This window comes from Pituophis catenifer, unplaced genomic scaffold, assembly GCF_029215685.1.
Source record: "Pituophis catenifer annectens isolate HBS135680 unplaced genomic scaffold, rPitCat1.0.hap2 SCAF_5, whole genome shotgun sequence".
Taxonomy (NCBI): Eukaryota; Metazoa; Chordata; class Lepidosauria; order Squamata; family Colubridae; genus Pituophis; species Pituophis catenifer.
In genome coordinates, this window is record NW_027256885.1 from 106,528,459 (window position 1) to 106,554,650 (window position 26,192).

The following is a 26,192-nucleotide window of genomic DNA, read 5'->3' on the forward strand; positions in this document are numbered from 1 at the left end:
CAGCCGATCCGAATCCGACCAGACACTGGTGAGGTCTTATATTAAGACCTTCCTAGTGGCAATAAAAGCAGCAAAATCTGACTATTTTTCCACTCTTATCGCATCAGCAGATAACCGCCCAGCCACCCTGTTTAGGGTGACCCATTCCCTGCTTCATCTGGGAGCGAGGGAAGACCCCTTACAGGGTAGACCTGAGGACTTTGTGCAATATCTGCAGGACAAAATCGCTCAGATTCGGGAAGGATTGGACTCTGACTGGGTAGTTTCAGGCAGGGTGACAAAGGCGGGCCTTGAGAATGTTATCTGGGAGGAGTTTGATCCGGTAGCTCCCGAGGATGTGGACAGGAGTCTGGGCAGACTGAGTGCGGCCACATGTTTATTGGACCCATGTCCCTTCTGGTTGGTGCTGGCCTCCCGGGAGGTTACACAAGGCTGGCTCCAGGGGATTATTAACGCTTCTTTGAGTGAGGGTTACTTCCCCGCCGCCTTGAAGGAGGCGGTGGTTGAGGCCCCTCCTTAAGAAGCCTTTCCTGGACCCAGCTGTTATTAGCAAATTATCGTCCAGTCTCCAACCTTCGCTTTGTGGCAAAGGTTGTTGAGAGTGTGGTGGCGCGACAGCTTCCCCGGTACCTGGAGGAAACCGTCTATCTAGATCCGTTCCAGTCGGGTTTCAGGCTTGGGTACAGCACGGAAACGGCATTGGTCGAGTTGGTTGATGATCTCTGGAGGGCTCGGGACAGGGGTTGTTCCTCTGTCCTGGTCCTGTTAGAACTCTCAGCGGCTTTTGATACCATCGACCATGGTATCATGCTGCACCGGTTGGAAGGGTTGGGGGTGGGAGGCACCGTGTTGCAGTGGTTCTCCTCCTTTCTCTGACTGGTCGCAGTCTGTGTTGACAGGGGGGCAGAGGTCGACCACGAGGCCCCTTGTATGTGGGGTGCCACAAGGATCGGTCCTCTTGCCCCTTCTGTTCAACATTTATGTGAAGCCGCTGGGCGAGATCATCCGTGGTTTCGGGGTGAAGTGTCATCTGTACGCTGATGACACTCAGCTGTACATCTCCACCCCAGACCACCCCAACAATGCCCTTGATGTGATGTCCCGGTGCCTGGAGGCCGTGCGGATCTGGATGGGGAGAAACAGGCTCAGGCTCAACCCGTCCAAGACTGAGTGGCTGTGGCTTCCGGCATCCTGATATAGTCAGTTGGTGCCATCGCTGACTATTGGGGGCGAGTTGTTGGCCCCCACAGAGAGGGCTCGCAACTTGGGCGTCCTCCTGGATACATGGCTGTCTTTAGAAGAGCATATGACAGCTGTGGCCAGGGGGGCTTTTTATCAGGTTCGCCTGATTTGCCAGTTGCATCCCTTTCTGGATTGGGATGCCTTACGCACGGTCACTCATGCTCTCGTCACGTCCCGCCTGGACTACTGTAATGCTCGCTACATGGGGCTCCCCTTGAAGGGCACCCGGAGGCTCCAGCTGGTCCAGAATGCAGCCACGCGGGTGGTTATGGGGGCGACTCGGCGCTCCCATGTAACACCTCTCCTGCGCGAGCTGCACTGGCTCCTGGTGGTCTTCCGGGTGCGCTTCAAGGTATTGGTTACCACATTTAGAGCGCTCCATGGCTTAGGACCCGGGTATTTACGAGACCGCCTTCTGCCACCGATAGCCTCCCACCGACCAGTACGCTCCCATAGAGAGGGGCTCCTCAGGGTGCTGTCGGCCAAACAATGCCGACTGGAGGCCCCCAGGGGGAGAGCCTTCTCTGTGGGGGCACCTACCCTCTGGAATGAGCTGCCCCCGGAGATTGAACACTGGACTTACCTGAAGGTTCTTTCTCCTTGCGCTGCGGGAGAGTCCATTGAGTGGGAGGTTCCTCATCCGATTGGTCTCTACTGAGTAAGAAATTTGCCTAAACACACCTCCTCTTCCTGCTTAGCCCAGTTCCGCATGAAGTCCGAATCCGAAGAAACTGACATCCTGAGCGAAACATAACAGAAGGAAAGAAAAAAACTCCAACAGAAACACAACAAGGGTGGGTATGGACTCTCCCGCAGCGCAAGGAGAAAGAACCTTCAGGTAAGTCCAATGTTCATTCTCCCTTGCGCTGCTTAGAGAGTCCATTGAGTGGGATATACCCAAGCTAAATATCCCCAGGGCGGGAAGAAACAGAGGAGGTGGAATCGCCTTCAACAGGAAGGACGTGCTGAAGAACCCTACGACCAAAGGCCGCCTCGACTGAGGCAAATTTGTCCAACTTGTAGTGACGAATAAACGAGTTCGGGGACACCCAGGTAGCCGCCTTGCATATCTCGAGGAGGGGGGCCTGAGTGGCCCAAGCCGCAGTGGTGGCTGCACTGCGAGTTGAGTGCGCAGTAACACGACCAGGAACTTGTCTGTGTCTATGTTCATAGGCCAGGGTGATACATGCCTTGAGCCACCTAACGATGGTGGACGAAGAAACCTTGGAGCCGAGTGAGGTAGGTTGAAATGAAATAAATAAAGATTCTGACTTGCGGTGGGAAGCTGTCCGGGAGAAGTAGGTACGGAGTGCTCGACGGACATCCAACTTATGCCAGCGACGTTCAGAGTGGTGAACGGGATGGGGACAGAAGTCTGGGAGAACAACTTCCTCCGATCTGTGGAAGTGGGAATTCACCTTTGGAAGAAAGGTGGGGTCCAGATGAAGGATGACTCGATCGGGGTGAAAAGAACATAGGTCCTTGTGAACAGAAAGTGCAGCAAGCTCGGAAACTCGGCGAGCAGAGGTGATGGCAACTAAAAAGGCAACTTTAAAGGATAGAAACTTAAGACTGATTGTTGATAAAGGCTCGAAGGGCGAGTCCATAAGGGCCTGCAGGACCAGACAAAGGTCCCAGGAAGGATATCTGTGGACAACAGACGGACGTAAGTTGGTTACTCCTCGGAGAAAACACCGGACACGAGGATGAAGTGACAGGGATCTGTGGCCCTTGCAGGAAAGAACAGTAGACAGGACAGCCACCTGTCGTCTGAGGGTGTTGACCGCCAGACCAGCTTTGAAACCCACCTGTAGGAATTGCAAGACCTGCAGGATGGAGGCCCGAGTGGGGTCGATGTGCGCCGAATTACACCATCGACGGAATGCGGACCAGCTGGCTTCATAAATGCGAGTGGTGGAACTCCTGCGAGATGCCAGGAGAATGTCTATCACTTCCTCGGAATAAAGCTCTTGCTTTAGTAGGTCCCTTTCAATAGCCAGACGGCTAGCTGAAGCCATTGGGGGTCTGGATGAGACACGGCCCCTTGTCTCAGAGAAACCTGGTCCAGTGGAATCCTCCAGGGAGGAGCGATGGAGAGGTCCTTGAGATCCGCAAACCAGGCTCTCCGGGGCCAGAAAGGAGCAACTAGAATGACTTCCGCCCTCTCCTCCAATATTTTTCGAATGACCCTCGGGATCAGAGGAATGGGAGGAAAGGCGTAGAGTCGACCCGGAGGCCACCGGCAATGTAGGGCGTTGGTGCCTTCTGCTCCTGGTGCCCAGTACCTGGAGAAGAACCAGTTCACTTGCGCATTGGCCGGAGTGGCGAACAGATCCAACGCTGGTAGGCCGAAGTGTTGAACGATCTGATGAAATAGAGAGGGATGCAGCTGCCATTCTGCCTGGTCGATGTCGGTGCGGCTGAGACAGTCCGTGCGAGTGTTGTGGATTCCCGCTATGTGCTCCGCTTGCAAGGAGAGCAGGTGCCTCTCTGCCCAAGGACCCAACCGGGCGGCCTCGTCCATGAGAAGCTTAGAACGGGTGCCGCCCTGGCGATTCACGTGGGCTTTTGCCGTGACATTGTCCGTTCGAAGAACATGATGACCGGACAGGTGACTCTGAAAGTGACAAGAGAGCTAGATGGGCAGCTCGCAACTCCAGCCAATTGATGTCGTTGCGGAGATCGTTGGCAGTCCAACGACCCTGAACAAATTGGGAGATGAAGTGGGCCCCCCAACCCGCCAGACTGGCATCCGAGGTGATCACCAGGCGGTGAAGTTCGAGCAGGGGAGATCCCTTTTCCAGGGCGGGAGAGGTCCACCAGAGGAACAACTTGAGGACCTTGGGTGGAACCCTGACCCGAGTAGAAGAGGTGCTGATGCCTGCCCTCTGGCTTGGAAGAAGGAGCCATTGAAGAGGTCTGGAGTGTAATCTCGCCCAGGGAACGATTGACAGGCATGAAATCATCTGCCCCAGCAACTGGGAGAGCCAGAGAAGTGGAACCCTGCGAAGTGCCCTGATCTGCCTGATCGTGGACCTGATGTTGTGACGCCTCTCCTGCGACAGAAATACCTGACCCAACGCTGTATCGATGCGGGCTCCCAGGTGAATTAAGTCTGTGGAAGGACTTAACTGACTTTTCTCCCAGTTCACGGTGAAACCGTGTAGTTGAAGAGCCTCGATGGTGAGTCGAACATCCTCCTGAGCCTGTTGAAACGAGGGAGATTGAATAAGGATATCATCTAAGTAACACTGCAGTCTGATAGGGAAAGAACGCAAATGGGCCGCCACCACGTCTAAAAGCTTAGTAAAAATACGGGGGGCTGAGGAAAGGCCAAAGGGCATTGCTCTATATTGATAATGTGCATGCCCGTAACAAAACCTAAGAACTCTCCTGTGGGAGAGCCTAACGGGAACATGTAAATAGGCCTCCCGGAGGTCAATGGATGACAAAAAATCCCCCAATCTAATGCCACCCAGTATGGAATGGAGGGAATGCATCTTAAAGCGCCTATAACGAATGTGAACGTTCAGGCGTTTGAGATCCAAAATATACCCCCCGACTTCTTTGGAACAAGAAACAAAATGGAGTAGAACCCAGAGCCCTGGTGTTCTGTAGGGACCGGTTCAATGGCCTGAATGGAGAGAAGATGCAGAATCTCAGCTTCCATCGAGGCCCGCTTGGCAGGGTCCGTGGGAATAGAACATTGAACAAATCTGCGTGGGGGGAAGAAACAAATTCCAGGGTGACTCCAATGGACACCGTCTGAAGGGCCCATGCGTCTGTGGTCGTGGAGCGCCAGAAATCAGCGAAATGCGCAAGCCCACCACCAATGGGAAGTAAAGGAGCTGCAAGGTTATTTCCTGTGATAGGGGCGAAGGGGGCGTCTGCCCTGGGATTGACGGCCACGATCCCTGTAGGGCTGATGGTCCTGGATCCTGTCGGAGGACTGGCTGAATTGACCTGCACGTTGTGGAATTGTAAACCCCTGTTCAGAGGGACGAAAGGACTGTCTGCGATACGGGAAGCAAGACCTCCGGTCATATCGCCTGGACGAAAGAGGAAGGACCTTCTTCTTGTCCCGACCTTCCACCAACACAGGATCTAATGCCTCACCAAAAAGAGCACCCCCTTTAAAGGGGGCGGACGCCAAATGCCACTTGGTCTTCATGTCCGCTTGCCAGTGACGGAGCCAAAGGAGGCGACGTGAGGCGATGTTGGAAGCCATGGCGCGGGAGGCGAATTTGGCCGAGTTGAGTGTCGCATCCGCCATGTATTCAGTGGCGGCAACTATCTTGCTAATGTCCTGTTGCAAACGGGTATCCTCTGTGGATGCTCTGGCCTGCATCTGTTTAAGACAGATGAGAGAGGTCCTGGCGAAAAAGGAGGCTGCCGTAGCCGACTTGATGGCCCATGCAGAGGCCAAATGAGTCTTACGTGTTGATATTTCAGCCCGTTTGTCCTCCATGCGGAGACCTTCAGCAGCATCAGATGGAAGAATGCTGGGGGAAGTCAGGCTGGCCATAGGAGGATCAATGACAGGGAGCTTGAGAAGCTCTTCAAACTCTTGCTCCACAGAATACAATTTCTTATCCAATCCACTGGGGTTGGAAATGGAACCCGGTTGAGACCATTGACGCTGAACAGTATCAACAAAAAGCTTAGGAGAAGGAACAGCATCTTGTTGGGCGATACGTTCGGTAAAAAGACTGGCGTTGGAATCAGAAGACTCCGAAGCAGGCAGCGGTGTAGGCTGAGCCAGACCCATATTTGCTGTGACCTTGGCCTTGTGCAGGAGAGTCTTGAACATCTCGTGACGGAAGAGTCCTGTGGAAGGAGAATTGCTAGAAGGGGAATCCTCCTCATCATCAGAAAGACAGAAGTCGAGATATTCATCCTCATCAATAAAGGACTGGTCACTGTGGTGCGAATGAGAAGGAGATCGGGAAGGAGCAGGAACCTCTTGGGACAAGACCGGAGGAGAGCTTGAGGAAGGTCTGGATGGAGCTGGCACAGAAGGAGGAGCCAAAATGCCTCTTTTTGAGAAGACAGATTCAATGCCTTTAGCCACCGACTGGGCTATCATCTCACACATCCCAGGTGGAATAGAAAAGGACTGACCTTCTGGAGGGCGGAGCCCCGCTGACGTAGGAGTGAATGTGGCAGAGGGCTGAGCGACCACAGGCGATGGAACCTCAGTTCCCTGCATAAAAATCTCTCTCACCATAGACTGGTCACCTTGAGCAGAAGAATCGATGTTTGGAGACCAAGAGGAGGAGTCCTGAATGGGAGGCGGCTCCGGAGACTCTTCTGGAATGAGATCAAGGGGAACAGGCATGACAGAGGGAGGAGAATGCACAATGGCTTCAGCTTGCTTTTTTGCTTTATCAAATTGCTTGTTGAGGGCCATGTGCCTTCTCTGGGCGTCCTTCTCTGCAGCAGCAGAAAGAGAAGCAGAGGCTAGAGAGGAGGAGCTGGACCCTGATCCTCCTTTATGCTGGGAGTGGGCCTTGGAGCTTCTAGTAGAACGGGTGCGTTCTGCCATGATTATAAATCAGCAAGAATGTATAAACAGTCAGAAGATTCACTGAATCCTGCCCAAAAGGTACCTGAAATAAACAGGGAATATTAGGGCAGTTAGTAAAAAGAGACAGGCATACAAAATAAACTGCAAATGGCCCAGTTAGGAACAAAATGGCGCCCAATGACTCAGCGTTAAGGGCGGGTCAAAATGGCGGCTCAGGTGAAGGACTGAGGAGGGCAGTCCTACTCTAAAAATGGCGCCAAGCCTTGCAGAGTAATCCCAGGATCCAGAGCAAACAAGCATAATTAGCACCCTTTAAATAAATAAATAAATAAATAAATAAATAAATAAATAAATAAATAAATAAATAAATAAATAAAAACGGGGAAGAATGCCCCAGGACCGACGGAACAGCCCCAAAGACACTCCAAAATCCTTGCAAACAGCTCCTTTAAGCCTATCTCGAGGCAATACAGGGAGGAGCTGAGCCAAGACACCACGAGGCTACTCTCCATTCCCTTAGCGTAAGGCTGAGCAACACAGCCTCCCACGCACTCTCCTTTCTCTGCAACGTCAGAAAAAAAGTCCCAAAAAGTCAGCCAGCCTTTGATTCTATTCAACCCGCAGCACAAATCATTATAAACACAGCTTGAGGCCGACGAAACAGCCCCCATTCCCGCCTCATTAACTCACGATCACACGCTGGGTTGAAAGAAGTGCTTCGAGCCGCTGCCAAAGCTAGCGCTCTACAGCTGATCAACTCTTGTGAAATTCCTCTCTGTGCTTGCTCCCCGTTGAAGAAAAATAAGAAATTCCAAGAATCCAACCAAAAATTAGGCTTAGAGAGTCCAAGGAATGGAGCTCCAGGAAAAAACAAGTGATTGAGACTCGGACTGAGTAAGGAACTGGGCTAAGCAGGAAGAGGAGGTGTGTTTAGGCAAATTTCTTACTCAGTAGAGACCAATCGGATGAGGAACCTCCCACTCAATGGACTCTCTAAGCAGCGCAAGGGAGAAACGGCGGATCCCGGATCTATGCACTTTTCGCCGTACCCTAAAGACGTTCTTATTTCAACAAGCCGGGCTGGCCTAACTCTTTTAAATTGTTTTAATTTTTAACTGTTTAATTATGGGTTTTAAAACAGGGGTGCTTTTAATTGTGGGCCAAATTAATTTAATCGGATTTTAATATTGTTTTTAATTTTGTATTTCTTGTGTTTTATCTGTTGGCTGTTCACCGCCCCGAGTCCTTCGGGAGATGGGCGGTATATAAATATAAACAATAAATAAATAAATAAATAAATAAATAAATAAATAAATAAATAAATAAATAAATAAATTTGTTTACAAATTATTTGCATCTATTAAAGTGAGAATAATAAACAACTCAAAATTTACAAATAAACATTTGACAGTTAAAAAAAAAACAGTGACCAATGTAGCCACCCTTCTTTTAAAATAACAGTCATAAGCCTTCCATTCATGGAGTCTGTCAGTTTCTGGATCTATTGACGATCAACTTTTTGTGCAGCAACAACCACACCTCCCAGACAGTGTTCAGAGAGGTGTACTGTTTTCCTTCTCCGTAAAACTCCTGTTTAAGAAGGGTCCACAAGTTCTCAATAGGGTGTAGGTCAGGTGAGGAAGGGAGCCATGTCATTATTCTTTCATTTTTAAGGCCTTTAGTGGCTAGCCACACAGTGGAGTACTTTGATGCATGCGACGGAGCATTTTCCTGCATAAAAATCATGGTCTTCTTGAAAGATGCAGACTTTTTCCTGTACCGCTGCTTGAAGAAAGTGTCTTCTAAAAACTGGCAGTAAGTTTGGGAGTTGATTTTGAGTCCATCTTCAACCCGAAAAGGTCCAACTAGCTCATCTTTAATAATACCAGCCCATACCAGTACTCTACCTCCACCTTGCTGGTGTCTGAGTCGAAGTGGAGCTCTGTACCTGTTACTGATCCAGCCACGGGCCCATCCATCTGGTCCATCGAGTCACTCTCATCAGTCCATAAAACCTTTGAAAAATCTGTCTTCAGATATTTCTTGGCCCAGTCTTGCAATTTCAACTTATGTGTCTTGTTCAGTGGTGATCGGGTTTCAGCCTTCCTTACCTTGGCCATGTCTCTGAGTACTGAACACCTTGTACTTCTGGCCACTCCAGGTAGGTTGCAGTTCTGGAATATGACAGCACTGGGGGATAATGGGTTCCTGGTAGCTTCACATTTGATTCTTCTCACATCTTTGGCAGTTAATGTGTGTCTTTTTTTCTCAACACATTTCTTGTGACCCTGTTGCCTATTTGCAACTAAACGTTTGATGGTTCTGTGATCACACCCCAATATCTTAGCAATTTCAAGAGTGCTGCATCCCTCTGAAAGACTTTTTACAATTTTTGACTTTTCAGAATCAGTTAAATCTCTTTTTTGGCCCATTTTGCCTGAGGAAAAGAAGCTGCCTAATAATTATGCACACCTTGATATAAGGAGTTGATCTCCTTAGGCCACACCCTCCCTCATTACACAAATACACATCACCTGACATGCTTATATCGAATAAGCATTCAAGTATATACAGCTTGGAGGTGGAAAATATGCATAAAAATGATGATATGGTCAAAATACTCACTTGCCTAATAATTGTGCACACAGTGTATATCTTTGTATCTATCTTTCCACATGCAACTATGCCAGTTCAAAATAAACATGGGTGTTGGCTAGCTTATTCTTTCCCAGATCACTTACTTTGAGCTTCTGAAAATGACAAGAAGAAGACAGATGGAGATCAGAAACCAACCACACAAAAATAAGAGACAGACATGCCTGGTAACTTACCCCTCCTGACAATTTTATCACCCTGACTTTGGTGCCAATATGGGGGCCATCTCCACTCCCACTATTTGCCCGGTGCATGACGGTTCTTTTCATCCCAGACTTCAGCTCTTGAGGCTGGCGTTGCACTGATGCCACCCGAGCAATCTCGGACAGGTTCAAGTGCACAGCAGCGGAAAGCTTTGTTTGCAAAGCTTTATTGGGTAGCTGGAGCTTGTTTTTGGGCACTGTCTTAGCCTGCCTTAGCTGCTTTATAGTTTTTATTTGCTGTCCTTGACATTGCGCACTGTCTCCAGCCTGGAGAACATTTACAGTCTTAGGCTGAACAACTGTGGAACCTAGAATGACTGGCTCTTGTTTTTTAACCATTAGCCTGCATTTTACATTTTGGCGGGGCTGTGCACCAGGAAGGGAAAGCAATGGATTTCCATTGGTGGGCAGCTGTGAAGGGTCTTCCTCCTGTTGTTGGCCTGAAGAGCCTTGTTGTTGCTGTGCCAGCCTTTCCAGCAATTCTCTTTTTCGGGCCCCAGCTTGAAGCTGTCGCCTGAGCTCCTTTTGTTTCAAGATCTCTTCCCTGAGGCGTTTCTGTTCCTCGATCTTCAAACAGTACAGTCTGGTTTCTTCATCTTCATCAGGAAACTGCAAAGTAGCCAGAAAAGAAAGTTATGCATGGTAAAAACCAACTTTGTCAAAAAAGAAGAAGAAGAAGAAGAAGAAGAAGAAGAAGAAGAAGAAGAAGAAGAAGAAGAAGAAGAAGAAGAAGAAGAAGAAGAAGAAGAAGAAGAAGAAGAAGAAGAAGAAGAAGAAGAAGAAGAAGAAGAAGAAGAAGAAGAAGAAGAAGAAGAAGAAGAAGAAGAAGAAGAAGAAGAAGAAGAAGAAGAGATGACACTTGTTAATAAGATGGCACATTTTCCCAGTGGTATTTTTAAATTAACTCTGTCTTTAATGACAGCCACTAACAAATGTTTATGAGCTATTAATCAAACAAGCAATGAAGAGGCAAAGAATATGCTACTCAATTTTGGACTTTTAAATACAGTAAATCAGAAAGCTGAAACTGAAGCCTTCTAAATTGGAACTCATTTAGAAGTTGCTGAAACTAATTAAACTATTAATATAATTCAAGAACTCAAATACTTTTTCAGATGGATGCAGTAACAATATGAGGTAGCCCACTGTGTCACACAGGTTTTATCTTGCTCTTTTCTGACAAACTAACAAAAGGTAGGATGGTAAATGACCTGAAAGGCCCTGATCAGAACTACTGATTTTTCTGATCTGAAACTCATTTGTCACACAATCATTGTTTATAACGAACAGAAGTCAGTCTCTCTGATCTTGAACTCATGTACTCTCTTCAGAATTAAAATGTTGCCAAATACAAGGTTGAAATATTAATATCAGGAATGGCTTTAATATTCCAGTCTTAAGCGTTTTAGAAAGTATTATAGCCTTTGTGTGCCAAATCATCTTTCCAGTAGACTTAAAATTCCAGCAGGATATATATCTTTATTCAAAGCTACTGAGAAATTAAAAGCAAAAGACAATTCTTCTTGTTGTTTTTAAATTTGCAGGTTCAACATACTTTAATACAGGTAGTCTTCCACTCAGAACAGCTCATTTAGTGACCGCTCAAAGTTACAATGGCACTGAAAAATGTGGTTTATGACCGTTTTTCAGTTACGACCTTTGCAGCATCCCCATGTTCATGTGATCAAAATTCAGATGCTTGGCAACTGGTACATATTTATGACCACTGCTGTGTCTCAAGGTCATGTGATCACCTTTTGCGACCTTCTGACAAGCAAAGTCAATGAGGAAGCCAGTTCTTGTAAGTCGAGGACTACCTGTAATGTGAATTGCTGCTTTTTAAATATAACAGCAGTCTTCACTTCTACAGAAAGCTACAAACCATATACACTGTATAATAAATATACTTTTCTTTGACAATAAATTTAACTTAAATTTGACCCCTTGCAGGGCAGAGCTGAGGATTTTGTACAGTTTCTGCAAGATAAAATCGCTCAGATTCTGACTGGGTTGGACTCTGGGCAGAGTCTGGCGAGGCAACAGGGGCTTGTCTTGATGGTAGCATCTGGGTTGGGTTTGAGCCTGTTTCGATGGATGAAGTGGACAGGATCATGGGTCGACTGGGTGCCTCCACGTGTTTATTGGACCCTTGTCCCTCCTGGCTTGTTTCTGCAGCCAGAGAGGTGACTGGAGGCTGGATTCAAGTGGTTGTCAACGCTTCTCTGAGGGAAGGGGTCTTCCCCGCCACACTTAAAGAGGCGGTGGTTCGACCCCTCCTCAAGAAGCCCACCCTTGATCCAGACTCCCTTAACAACTATCGTCCAGTCTCCAACCTTCGCTTTATAGCGAAGGTTGCTGAGTCCGTGGTGGCACAGCAGCTTCCGCAGTTCCTGGAGGAAACTGACTACCTGGACCTGGACCAATCAGGTTTCAGACGCGGTTACAGCACGGAAACGGCATTGGTCGCCCTAGTGAATGATCTCTGGCCGGCCAGGGATGGGGGTTGCTCCTCCATCCTGGTCCTTCTTGACCTCTCAGCGGCTTTCGATACCATCGATCATAGTATCCTACTGCAGCGACTCGGGGGGTTGGGGGTAGGAGGCACCGTTTTACGGTGGTTCTCCTCCTACCTCTCGGGCAGCTCGTAGTTTGTATGCACGGGGGGAGAGAGATCCACCCCGAGGCCCCTCACATGTGGGGTGCCTCAGGGGTCAGTTCTCTCCCCCCTGCTCTTTAACATCTATATGAAATATAAATTAAAAGCAAAGCAAGCCGCTGGGTGAGATCATTCGTGGTTTCGGGGTGAGGTACCATCAATATGCTGATGATACTCAGCTTTACATCTCCACCCCGGATCACCCTAGGGATGCTCTTTCTGTGATGTCCCGCATCCAAGACTGAGTGGCTGTGGATACCGGCATCTCGTGATCTAGTGGCCCCGTCACTTGTGATGGGAGGGGAGGTCCTTACTCCCTCAGAAAGGGTTCGCAATCTAGGTGTCCTCCTGGACTCATGGCTATCTTTAGAAGATAATTTGACGGCCATGACCAGGAGGGCCTTCGCTCAGGTATGCCTGGTGCGCCAGTTGCGCCCTTTCCTAGATCGGGATGCCCTTGCCACGGTCACTCATGCCCTTGTTACGTCTCGGTTGGACTACTGTAACACCCTCTACATGGGGCTGCCCTTGGGATGCACCTGGAGACTACAGTTAGTCCAGAATGCGGCCGCGCGGGTTGTTACGGGGGCTTCTTGGTACTCCCGTGTGACACCTCTCCTGCGCGAGCTGCACTGGCTACCGGTGGTCCTTCGGGTTTGTTTCAAGGTGCTGGTGCTCACCTATAAAGCCCTACATGGCTTAGGCCCAGGGTACCTGCAGGATCATCTCCTGCCATCCTCCCATCGTCCGGTGCGCTCACACAGAGCGGGCCTCCTCAGGGTGCTGTCAGCCAGACAATGTTGGCTGGCGGCCCCCAGGGGGAGAGCGTTCTCTGTAGGAGCGCCGACCCTCTGGAATGGGCTGCCCACCAGCCTCAGAACAGCCCCTGACCTCCTCTCCTTCCGCCGTGAATTGAAGACGTGGCTTTTTCACCAAATGGGCTGAATCCGTAGGGGTGATTTTAAATAATTTAAATTAATTTTAATTAATTTTAAATTGATTTTAATGTTTATGTAATTTTTTGTTCGTTCTTGTAAGCCGCCCTGAGTCCTTCGGGAGAAGGGCGGCATATAAATTACATAAATAAATAAATAATAAATAAATAAACTGGTTATATTATCTATATAGAATTTCGACTAAGGAATACTGATGATATAAATACACCATTGTCTATTATTAATTTTATACTGCTAAGAAAACTATTATGCAATCAGTAAGCAGTTACAAGAAAATGGAAAAAACTGAGAGGAAAGAGACATAATATTAATCACTAAGTGAAACTGTGACTATATTTTTTATAGAATGTGTACAAATCCTAAATATGCATTGTTTACTACTGAATACTCGCACTCTGCATATTCTTAGCCATTGTATCCATTTGTTTGGCCCACCGGGAACCCGCCCCCAAAGATTGTTTTAGGCTAAATAAATAAACAAACAACCTGAACAGATTCATAAATGAGACTAGACTTATTGAAAAACAACATGGATCAAGAAAAATTTCTTGTCAGACAAAAGCAGCAGCTTTGGAGAAAGCTGAGAAACGAGAATGCAACGTAACACCTGAACTAACACAGACTTCAAGAGCTACTTTCATAAGACAAAAATCTCTTATTTCAAATTGAATTGACAAATGAGATGACTAAAACATCAAAGCTCCTGAGTCTCCTAATCGCTAGCATGGCATTTCAAGAGGCTTTTATTCTGAAGGACTATCTGTACTCTGTTCAATCTCCTTTCTTTGGTATTGGTATGTAGATTAACTTCTTCCAACCTGTTGGTTATTGTGTCATTCTCCAGATTTGTTAGCATAGTTTGGTTAGAACTTTTATTGATTCTTCTTTTGTTGCTTGCCATATTATTTTAGATAATAAGCCTTTCAGAGGCTTTTTTTCTGAAGCTTCTTTCAGAGGCTTCTTTCAGCCTCTGAAATCTCTGTTTGCGAGGCTGGGTGGGGCTACATTTGGAGTATAAGACGCACCCAGATTTTTACCCTCTTTTTGGGGGGAAAAAGGTGCGTCTTATACTCCGAAAAATACGGTAGTTATTTGGCTGCCAAAGAGTGCTAGCTCGTTTAGTTCACGCTGACACACTTATCCATGGTGCACCACAGGGGGCAAACTAGCTCCACATTAAAAAGATGAGCAGCATCCTGCAGTGTCATCCAGGGCCTTCTCTCACCATTTATGTTGCCTCACAGTTGGGCATTGTATCCGGGCAGGTCTAGCACTGACAGGGGTCTGACTGTCTGCACAAAACGCTATGTTTTATAGGTGGCATTTAGATCCTAAGAAATTATCGTGTATGTATCCTAATGTTCAACCAAAATGCTGGAGATGTGATTGCTTAGATGCCACATATTATCATATGTGGTGGACTTGTAAGAAAGTGAAGGCTTTTTGGATAAAAATTTGGTGGGTTATGCAAAATGTTTTGAAGATAAAACTTCAGTTTCCTCCACAACTGTTTTTATTGGGTATAGCTAAGGGTTTTACATTGGGTGAAACAAAGCTGATATTGTATATGGTGACAGCAGCGAGATTATTGATAGGTCAATATTGGAAAAGTGATGCTATGCCCACTATTGAAGAATGGACTTTGAAGATGGCCAGTTTCGCAGAGATGGCGAAGATTTCAGCATATTTAAAAGACCAATCTCAAGAGTCTTATGTATGGGAATGGAAAAAGTGGATAGATTATGTGCAGAATAAATATCAAACTAGGAAATATCAGATAGCTTTTAGCTGAATGAATGTATTACGTAGGGATAGATTAATTGAGTTTTATGAAGGTATAAATAGTATACAGGGGGTGGAGGGGTTTAAGTTTCATAAAATGTATTTTTGATTAGGATTTTATTTTGAGGAAGTCCTGGGGGGAAAAGGGGAGGGTTAGGGAGGGTTTTGGGGTTTTTTTTGGGGGGGGGAAACTGGGGAGAAAATGTATTTGTAAAACTTTTCAAATAAAAAAACGCTACCACGTTTCCCACCAAAGTGGTACCTATTTATATACTCACATGTAGAATGCTTTCAAACTGCTAGGTGGGCAGAAGCTGAGGCAAGTGATGGGTGCTCACTCTGCCACACGGTGCTAGGACTTGAGACCATCTTCAGCTACTTTAAGCCACTGAGCCACTGTGCCTCAATAATACTTTGTACTGCTATGATGGGACTCTGTACATCACACAGAATCACTGATGTGAGATGAGCAGCTCTATCCATCAAATAAAAGCTGGGAAGAGTGGAGATGTAGGCCAGCAGAAAAAATGGTGGGAAGGAGTTTTCCTTAGCCTCCATTTGCAATGCAACAGGGCACTTCAGGCTGTATACTTTTAGACATATGCAAAATAGCAATCTGACTTTTTAAGTATGTACAAAAGTACCTTTCAGATTTAATAGTCATTGAGGCTTAACAAACACCTCTTCTTCCTGAATGGTAGGTTAAATCAATTTTTTTTTAAATTCCTGAACATTTAAAATGAACATATTTTGGCAGGTAATAAAACTAGAACACAAGTACAGAAGAGTACAGTCTATCTCAAGTGACCTTTGTTCAAAACCACTGCTGAATTGAAGATGAGTACCCAATGGGCCTTTGCTAGATAGAACCCCTACCTCTGGTTCAGATTGGACCTCCGTTTTAGGTTGAGTCACGGGCATAACTGCTCTAGGCTTGGTCTCGGTCCTTCCCAGTTGGTTCTTGACACCTGTAACAGGCCTTGTAACAGGTGTTGTGCTAGTAATAGGTTTCACTTGAGCAGCAGGAGCTGAAGTTCGTTGGTTGTTAGCAGCCTCAACAGAATGCAAAGGTGCTATTGGCAATTCACGCAAATTACTATTCCTTGGGGTAGATGACTGGAGCTGCTGGTTTGGACGTTTTAAAATGCTTTGTGTTGGTGTGTTCTGAAAGAAAAAAAAGTTATTACAAACTTATCCTGTGACAAGTATCTCGAACAAGTCAAAATTCAGGGTTTCTTAATAGAGCAGAATTGATGTACAGGCAATATAACCTTCCCCCTCTAGTAAGGAAAGCTAGGAGGCCCATTTGGCTAAATTACATGAAACAGCTCTCCTACACCCCTGCCCCACTCCTGTCCTGAAGTTAACTAGCCAGAAAGAATTTCGCTAGAGACATTTTATGTCAAGGTTTGTCTGGGGGAAGGAAAAGACTGCCCTGTTCCAAGTAATATGGAATGAGAAATTTCCAGAACTCAGCAAAGAATCAATGGCATCCAGAGTTCCAGGATCAGTTGTAAGTAATCAGTTGGACTGGGTTATAAACTTTGATTTTATTTTCCATGTGCTCAAACTCTAGAGTCTTATTAGCAAAAAAACACTAGATAACCAATCATATAAGGAGGCAGGGAGTAAAGAGAAAGAAGAAGAAAAAAAAGGAAAAATACAATGAAGTAGAAAGTGATGGAAAAGCTGGAAAACCCAGTTACAAAGTAGAAGATATAAGAAACATACCTAAGATCCATAGATCTCGTGCCTATACACGAACACTCAAATTTTAGGGAACAAACAGGGTGAACTTGAAGTATTAGTACATGAAGGCAGATATGATATAATTGCCATTACTGAAACCTGGTGGGATGAAACTCATGACTGGAATGTACTGATGGAAGGATACAAACTATTCAAAAAACCCAGACCTAACGAAGGAGGAGGTGGAGTTGCATTATATATAAAAGATCACTACATCTCTACAGAATTCCACAAAACCAAGGATGAAAACCTCCTAGAATCCATATGGGTCAATATAAAAGGGAAAAAAAATGACATTGTTATAGGCGTATAACACAGGCCACCAAACCAAGCAAAAAAAAAAATAGATGAACTTTTTGCTAAACAACTTACAAATGTATGTAGGAAACAAATCACAGTAGTAATGGAAGACTTTAACTACCCTGATATCAACTGGGAGAAACTCTGTAGCAAGTGGGAAATCGAACAGATTCCTAACCAACCTACCTGACAACTTTGTCATCCAAAAGGTAGAGGAGGGAACTAGAGGAAAAGCTATACTGGACCTAATTCTTACTAATAGAGAAGAAGTGATAGAGGGAGTTGAAGTTGCCGGAACTTTGGGTGAAAGTGACCATGTCATATTGGAATTCAATATAATGCAAATACAAGCAATTGAACATAATCCAAGCAGTGTCTTAAACTTTAAAAGAGCTGATTTTAACAAACTCAGAGACAGCCTAATTAAAATTCCATGGATGAAAATCCTAAAGGGGAAAATGACTCAAGAAGCATGGGAAACCCTGAAAAATATGATCATAAAAGCCCAGTTCAACACAATACCACCGAAAAAGAAAAACAGAAAATCCAAGAAGAAACCAGTATGGTTGCACAAAGATCTCTCTGATAAACTGAAAGACAAAAAGGACAAGTACAAAAAATGGAAAGAGGGACACATAACTAAGGCAGAGTATCAGCATATAGCCCAAATCTGCAAAGATGAAGTCAGGAAAGCAAAGGCTCAGAATAAACAAAGACTTGCAACAAAACTCAAAGATAATAAAAAAAAGTTTCTTTCAACATATAAACAACAAGAAAAAGTCAAGGAAACAGTAGGTCCACTTAAGAGAGAAGATGGCAAGGAAGTAACAGGCAGCAGAGAGAAAGCAGAACTGCTTTTGCATCAGTCTGTCTTCATGCAAAAAGAAACTATAGCCCAACCTACCAAAAACATAACTGTAAAAGACAGACTAGAAATAAAAATTAAAATAAGCAAGAGAACGGTAAGAGAACATCTGTCTGACCTTGATGAATATAAATCACCAGGACCTGATGGATTACATCCTAGAGTTCTGAAGGAGATGGCAGATGTCATCTCAGAACCATTGTACCATATCTTTCAAAAATCCTGGAGCACTGGGGAACTACCAGAGGACTCGAAAAGAGCTGATGTGGTTCCCATCTTTAAAAAAGGGAAAAAAACAGGCCCAGGAAACTACAGACCAATCAGCCTAACATCAATACCTGGGAAGGTACTGGAAAAGATGATCAAAAACCAGATCTGCAAACATCTAGAAACAAATAAAGTTATAACTAGTAGCCAGCACGGGTTTGTTAAAAACAGATCATGCCTAACCAATCTTATTTCATTCTTTGACTAAGTGACTAAATTAGTAGACCAGCGAAATGCTGTGGACATAATATACTTAGATTTCAGCAAGGCATTCGACAAAGTAGACAACCTACTTCTTAGTAAGCTAGAAAAATGTGGGATAGACAGCATCGCCACTAGATGGATTTGTAACTGGCTGAGAAACCATACTCAATTAGTAGTCCTTAATGGTACTATGTCTACATGGAGGGAAGTAAGCAGTGGGGTACCACAAGGTTCTGTCTTAGGCCTGGTACTCTTCAATATCTTCATAAATGACTTAGTTGAAATAAAAGTTTAGTTTAGTTTAGTTTAGTTTTATTAAATTTTTATACCGCCCTTCTCCCGAAGAACTCAGGGCAGTGTACAGCCAAGATAAAAAACCAACAGTATAAAAGTTAAAAACAATTTAAAATTATTAAATAGTTTGGCCAATAATCTAAAATAAAATAACCCATTAAAAATAATATTTTAGGCCAGACCTGCTTGATGGAATAATAGTGTTTTAAGGGCGTGGCGAAAAGTACGAAGGTCGGGAATCCGACGAATCTCCGGGGGCAGCTCGTTCCAGAGGGCAGGTGCCCCCACAGAGAAGGCTCTCCCCCTGGGGAAGTCGACACTGTCTAACCGACGGCACCCTGAGGAGACCCTCTCTGTGGGAGCGTACTGGTCAGTGGGAGGCTATCGGAGGCAGAAGGCGGTCTCATAAGTACCCAGGTCTTATGCCATGGAGGGCTTTAAAGGTGGCGACCAACACCTTGAATCGCACCCGGAAGACCACCGGGAGCCAGTGCAGCTCACGCAGGAACGGTGTTACATGGGAGCATCGAGTTGCCCCCATAATCACCCGCGCGGCCGCATTCTGGACCAGCTGGAGCCTCCGGGTGCTCTTCAAGGGAAGCCCCATGTAGAGAGCGTTACAGTAGTCCAGACGGGAAGTGATGAGGGCGTGAGTGACCGAGCGCAAGGCGTCCCGGTCCAGAAAGGGACGCAACTGATGGATCAGGCGAACCTGATAAAAAGCCCCCTTGGCCACAGCCATCAGATGGTCTTCTAAAGACAGCTGTGAGTCCAGGAGGACGCCCAAGTTGTGAACCCTCTCTAAGGGGGCCAAGATCTCACCCTCTATAGTCAGTGATGGAACCAACTGACTATGACGGGACGCCGGAAACCACAGCCACTCGGTCTTGGAGGGGTTGAGTCTGAGCTTGTTTCTCCCCATCCAGATCCGTACGGCCTCCAGGCACCGGGTCATCACTTCAAGAGCATCATTGGGGTGGCCCGGGGTGGAAATGTACAGCTGAGTATCATCAGTGTACTGATGGAAATCCACCCCGAAGCTACGGATGATCTCACCCAGCGGCTTCACATAAATGTTGAACAGGAGGGGCGAGAGGACCGACTCCTGCGGCACCCCACAAACTAGGCGCCTCGGGGTCGACCTCTGCCCCCCTGCCAACACAGACTACGTACGGTCAGAGAGGAAGGAGGAGAACCACCGTAACACGGTAGTCCCCACCCCTAACCCCTCCAACCGGCGCAGCATGATAATAGGACCAGGACAGAGGAACAACCCCTGTCCCGAGCCCTCCAGAGATCATCAACCAATGCGACCAATGCAGTTTCCGTGCTATACCCAGGCCTGAAGCCCGACTGGAACGGATCCAGATAGTCCGCTTCATCCAGGTACTGGGGAAGCTGTCGCGCCACCACACTCTCAACAACCGTCGCCACAAAGCAAAGGTTGGAGACTGGACGATAGTTTGATAAAACAGCCGGGTCCAGAGAAGGTTTCTTGAGGAGGGGCCTCACCACTGCCTCTTTCAAGGCGGCAGGAAAGAAACCCTCACTCAAAGAAGCGTTGACAATCCCCTGGAGCCAGCCTCGTGTAACCTCCCGGGAAGCCAGCACCAACCAGGAGGGACACGGGTCCAATAAACATGTGGCCGCGTTCAACCTACTCAGAACCCTGTCCACGTCCTCGGGAGTCACAAGGTCAAACTCCTCCCAGCTAACATTCTCAAGACCCACCTCCATCACCCCATCTCGGGACACAAGTCCGGAGGGAGTCGGTGTATGGCTGCCCTTCACTACCGGTTTCCATCAATCCTAGGATTACTTCAACTGGTTAGCCTTTGTGAGAGGATGGCTGGGCCAAGAAATTTCCGGGTGTCGAATGGCATGTATCTCCCCTCCACTGCTGTGAGAGGGCAATGGAGTCCAGTTGCTTGTGCCATGGATTGGAACTTTTCCCCTGTGGACTTATAACACCATGGTGGTCTCCCGACCACGGACTATTTTCACCCCTAATGATCGGATGTACTCGGTGTCTGAGCTCCTTGCCCTGCGAGACTCCCCCCTCTCGCAGGTTTGGCCCTCCACTCTATCGAGGGCCTATCTTGATGACGGATTTTGGAATCCTGAGAGATGGCATGTTGCGAGGAGGGGGCTGTGGGTTTTTTTGGGGAAGTTTTTAAACAAGATTTTAAAGGGTTCTGGAAGGGGGGTGGGTTGTGTGGGTTTGGGGGAGAACCCGCGGGGGAGGAGGCCTGGTCCGGCTGAGGAGCACGGCACGGGAGGTGCGGGACTCGGGATCAAGGAGGGGGTCAGAGCTTGTGTTGTTGATGGACATTATATCAGTACTGTGGGTGGGAGGGGCAGACATGGCGGGCCATATCATGTTGTGGGAGTGCACGCTTGCTGTCTTCGAGCGGTGGCGCGCTCCAGCCTCCAATGCTCCTCTCGTTCCCCAGGTTGCACAGACCCTCAGGCTCTGGGCCTTCGGCTGATGCTATGCAACGCCAGGTCCGTGGTAAATAAAGCCCCTCTCATTTACGATCTTGTTCAGGAGGGGGGAGCGGACCTGGCGGGTATTACGGAGACCTGGTTGGGCCAGGAGGGGGGATCCCCCTCGTTGAAATGTGCCCACCTGGTTTTTGTGCATTTCATCTGGCGAGGTCACAGGGGAGGGGCGGGGGGGGGTGGCGGTTGTCATTAAAGAAGGTCTTGGTCCGGGGGAGGCCACTGTTCCTCAGATGGCCGGATGTGAGTCCCTCCGTGTGAAGTGGGGTCATGGGGTGTAGATGGGCTTGCTGGTTACGTACCTGGCTCCCTGCCACGTGGCGGCGGCCCTGCCCGAGCTGCTCAACGTTATAGCCGCGGTGGCGGTTGATACCCCCAGGCTTATGGTCATGGGGGATTTTAACCTGCCATCCATCGGTGAGGCATCTGAGGTGGCTCGGGAGTTCATGGCTTCCATGATGGCCATGGACCTGACCCAGTTAGTTCATGGCCCTACTCACACGGGGGGAAACACGGTGGACTTGGTTTTTGTCTCTGGTCAGTGGCTGAGTGATCTTGAGATAGGGGATATAGCGATTGAGCCGTCATGGTCGGATCACTCCCTCCTTTGCTTTGACCTTCGAACCGCCACACCCTGCCGCAGGGAGGCGGAACCGATGAGGTGGTACCGCCCCAGGCGCCTGATGGATCTGGATAGGTTCCAGACGGAGCTTGGGCCATTCCCTGAGGCTCTGGCTCACGGCTCGACTGAAGACCTAGTGGCCGCCTGGGATAGGGTGGCCACTGGAGCTTTGGACCGGGTCGTGCCTTTGCGGCCTCTGACCCGGCGCCGGTCTCACCTGGCTCCTTGGTTCACCGAGGAGCTGAGGGAGATGAAGCGCCGGAAAAGACGCCTAGAGAGCAGTTGGAGGGCCAGCCGTTCTGAATCCGACCGAACACTGGTAAGGTCTCATATTAAGACCTACCAGGTGGCGATAAAAGCGGCAAAATACAATTATTTTTCCGCTCTTATTGCATCATCAGATAATCGCCTGGCCGCCCTGTTTAGGGTGACCTGCTCCCTGCTCCACCAGGGAGCGCGGGAGGACCCCTTAGAGGGTAGAGCTGAGGACTTTGTACAGTATCTGTATGACAAAATCACACAGATTCGGGAACACCTGGACTCTGACTGGGTAGATTCAGGAGGGATGATGGAGGCAGGTCTTGAGAATATTATCTGGGAAGAGTTTGATCCTATGACTCCCAAAGACGTGGACAGGATACTGCGCAGATTGAGTGCGGCCACATGTTTATTGGACCCATGTCCCTCCTGGTTGGTGCAGGCCTCCCGGGAGGTTACACGAGGCTGGCTCCAGGGGATTATAAATGCTTCCTTGAGTGAGGGTGTCTTCCCCGCCGCCTTGAAGGAGGCGGTGGTGAGACCTCTCCTCAAGAAGCCTTCCCTGGACCCGGCAGTGTTGGCTAATTATCGTCCAGTCTCCAACCTTCGCTTTGTTGCGAAGGTTGTTGCGAGTGTGGTAGCGCGACAGCTTCCTCAGTACCTGGATGAATCGGCTTATCTAGATCCGTTCCAGTCGGGCTTCAGGCCTGGATACAGCACGGAAACGGCATTGGTCGCATTGGTGGATGATCTCTGGAGGGCTCGGGACAGGGGTTGCTCCTCTGTCCTGGTCCTATTAGACCTCTCAGTGGCTTTTGATACCATCGACCATGGTATCATGCTGCACCGGTTGGAAGAGTTAGGGGTGGGGGGCACCGTGTTGCGGTGGTTCTCCTCCTTTCTCTCCGACCGCTTCAAGATTTTGGTTACCACCTTTAGAGCGCTCCATGGCTTAGGACCGGGGTACCTACAAGACCGCCTTCTGCCACCAGTAGCCTCTCACCGACCAGTACGCTCCCATAGAGAGGGTCTCCTCAGGGTGCCGTCAGTCAAACAATGTCGACTGGCGGCCCCCAGGCGGAGAGCCTTCTGTGTGGGTGCACCTGCCATCTGGAACGAGCTCCCCCCAGAGATACGGAGGATCCCGGATTTGCGCACTTTCCGCCGTGCCCTCAAAACATTCTTCTTCCAGCAGGCTTGTCTGGCCTAACCTCCCTTTTAATTGCTTTTAAATTTGTTTTATAAATTGGGGTGTTTTAAATTTGTTTTGGGCCAAAGTATTTAATGTATTTTTAAATGGTTTTTTAACATTTGTACTATGTGTATTTTATCTTTTGGCTGTTCACCGCCCTGAGTCCTTCAGGAGTAGGGCAGTATAATTAATAAATAAATAAATAAATAAATAAATAAATAAATAAATAAATCTGGATCTACCCAGTCGGAGTCCAAACCCTCCTGAATCTGAGCGATTTTGTCATGCAGATATTGCACAAAATCCTCAGCCCTGCCCTGCAAGGGGTCTTCCCGTGCTCCCGGATGGAGAAGGGAGCGGGTCACCCTGAACAGGACGGCTGGGCGATTATCTGCAGACGCAATCAGAGCGGAAAAGTAGCTAGACTTTGCCGCTCTGATCGCCACTAGGTAGGTCTTAATATGAGACCTCACCAGTGTTCGGTCAGATTCAGAACGGCTGGCCCTCCAACCACTCTCCAGGCGTCTTTTCTGGCGCTTCATCTCTCTCAGCTCCTCAGAGAACCAAGAGGCCGCAAAGGCACGACGCGATCCAAAGCCCCAGCGGCCGCCCTCTCCCAGGCCGCCACTAGTTCTTCAGTTGAGCCGTGAGCCAGAGCCTCAGGGAGTGGCCCAAGCTCCATCCGGAACCTATCCGGGTCCATCAGGCGCCTGGGACGGAACCATCTAACCGGTTCTGTCTCCCTGCGGCAAGGGTTTGCGGTTCGAAAGTCCACTTTAAGGAGTGAATGATCAGACCATGACAAGGGCTCGATGACTAAATCCCCTATTTCTAGATCATTCTGCCACTGACCAGAGACAAAAATCAGATCCAGAGTGTGTCCCCCTGTGTGAATAGGGTCATGAACTAACTGGGTCATGTCCAAGGCCGTCATGGAAGCCATGAACTCCCGAGCCACCATTGACGTTTCACCAACCGATGGCAGGCTGAAATCCTCCATAACCATAAACCTGGGAGTATCAACTGCCACCCCGGCTATCACATCAGGTAGCTCGGGTAGGGCCGCTGTTGCGTCGCAGGGAGCCAGGTACGCAATTAGCAGGCCCACCTGCACCCCCTGACCCCACTTCACAAGGAGGGACTCACATCCGGCTATCTGAGGAACAGTGGCCTCCCTCGGACATAGGCTTTCATTAATAATAACCGCCACCCCCCCCGCCCCTTCCTTGAGCCCTCGGCTGATGGAATGCCTGGAAACCTGGCGGGCACATTTCCACAAGGGGCACCTCCCCTCCGGACCCAGCCAGGTCTCCGTAATACCCACCAGGTCCGCTCCCCCCTCCTGAATAAGATTGTAAATGAGGGGGGCTTTATTTACCACGGACCTGGCGTTGCACAACATCAGCCGGAGGCTCAGGCGCTGAGGATCTGAACAACCTGGGGAACGAGAGAAGCATTGGGGACCGGAGTGCGCAATCGCTCGAAGATAGCGTGTGTGCACTCCCCAAACATGATGTGGCCCCCTGCTTCCACCATATCTGCCCCTCCCACCCACAGTACTGATAGAACAGCCCTCCCTAGGTCGAGCTCCAGCCCCCTCCCTAACATCCGACCCTGTGTCCCTAATGCCGCAGCCCCTCACAGGGCCCGGTCTTGACCCTGGTGGATTACCCCCCAAACCCACCCTGGACCCCCCGAACCCCTTAAAATTTTAATTAAAAACCCACTTAAAAAACCCCTCAGTCTCTTCTTTGCCGCATGCCATCTCGGGGTTCCAAAACCCGTCATCAAGATAGGCCCTTGATAACGTGGAGGGCCAAACCTGCGAGAGGGGGGAACTCATCAAATTTGTCAATGACACTAAGCTGGCAGGAATAGCCAACACCCCAGAAGACAAGCTCAGGATCCAAAAAGATCTTGACAGACTTGAATAATGGGCCCTACCCAACAACATGACATTTAATGTGGAGAAAAACAAGGTTTTACACTTAGGCAGGAAAAACCAAAGGTACAAATACAGATTAGGTGAAACGTGGCTCAAAAACAGTAACTCTGAGAGGGACCTTGGAGTGCTAGTGGACAATCACTTAAATAGTGAAGTATTAGTACCATTTTATAAAGTAGGACTAGGGATGACACAATAGCAGTATTCTAGTATTTGAGGGGCTGCCACAAAGAAGAGGGGGTCAACTTATTTTCCAAAGCACCAGAAGGCAAGACAAGAAACAATGGATGGAAACTAATCAAGGAGAGAAGCAACCTGGAATTAAGGAGAAACTTCCTAACAGTGAGGACAATTAACCAGTGGAACAGTTTGTCATCAGAAGATGTGGGTGCTTCATCACTGGAGGTTTTTAAGAGAGACTGGACAGTCACTTGTCTGAAACGGTATACAGGGTCTCCTGCTTGAGCAGGGGGCTGGACTAGAAGACCTCCAAGGTCACTTCCAGCTCTATTCTGATTGTTTATAGTTTCACAACTATTATTCCAGTAGGCTCATTCGCCATTTCAAATGAGTTTGCCTTATTATTACTTTATTTAAACATATTATTTTTTGTGATGCTCATCCATGCTTCTCTTTGCTACCATGTTTTCTAATAAATACTGTAAATACTTTGGGTGCCAGTTTGTGTATTGGGAATTATGTGGTATAACCCCCTTCAGGTAAACTACACCTTTGTAAATTAAAAGCTGCTGCTTTTAAACTGTCTTTGTGTTTTCTTTTATTATTAGAATGAGGAAGACGTTTTCTTTCTTTCAACCTTACTCATGACTCCCTGGGAGAGGGGTGGTGGTGTCATAAAACTACCAGAGAAAGCAACCCCAGCTCCTTTCTTTCCAGGCTATCTTATTTGGGTGGGGCAGGTCTGGTGGTGGGATGAATGAGACACTGCTTATCCCTCCTGATATTACTGAAC

The 26,192-nt window shown here is 47.9% G+C and overlaps 1 protein-coding gene across 1 annotated transcript in view; it reads right to left on the bottom strand.

Moving 5' to 3' along the window:
• The window catches only part of RBM33 (RNA binding motif protein 33), a 324,419-nt gene that overhangs the window by 55,093 nt on the left and 243,134 nt on the right, over positions 1–26,192 (bottom strand). Inside the window, exons 15-16 of the mRNA XM_070944365.1 lie at positions 15,898–16,185; positions 9,601–10,236 (exon numbers count right to left, since the gene is read on the bottom strand). Of these exons, the coding sequence (XP_070800466.1) occupies positions 9,601–10,236; positions 15,898–16,185 (924 nt within the window). The remainder of the gene's footprint in view (positions 1–9,600; positions 10,237–15,897; positions 16,186–26,192) is intronic.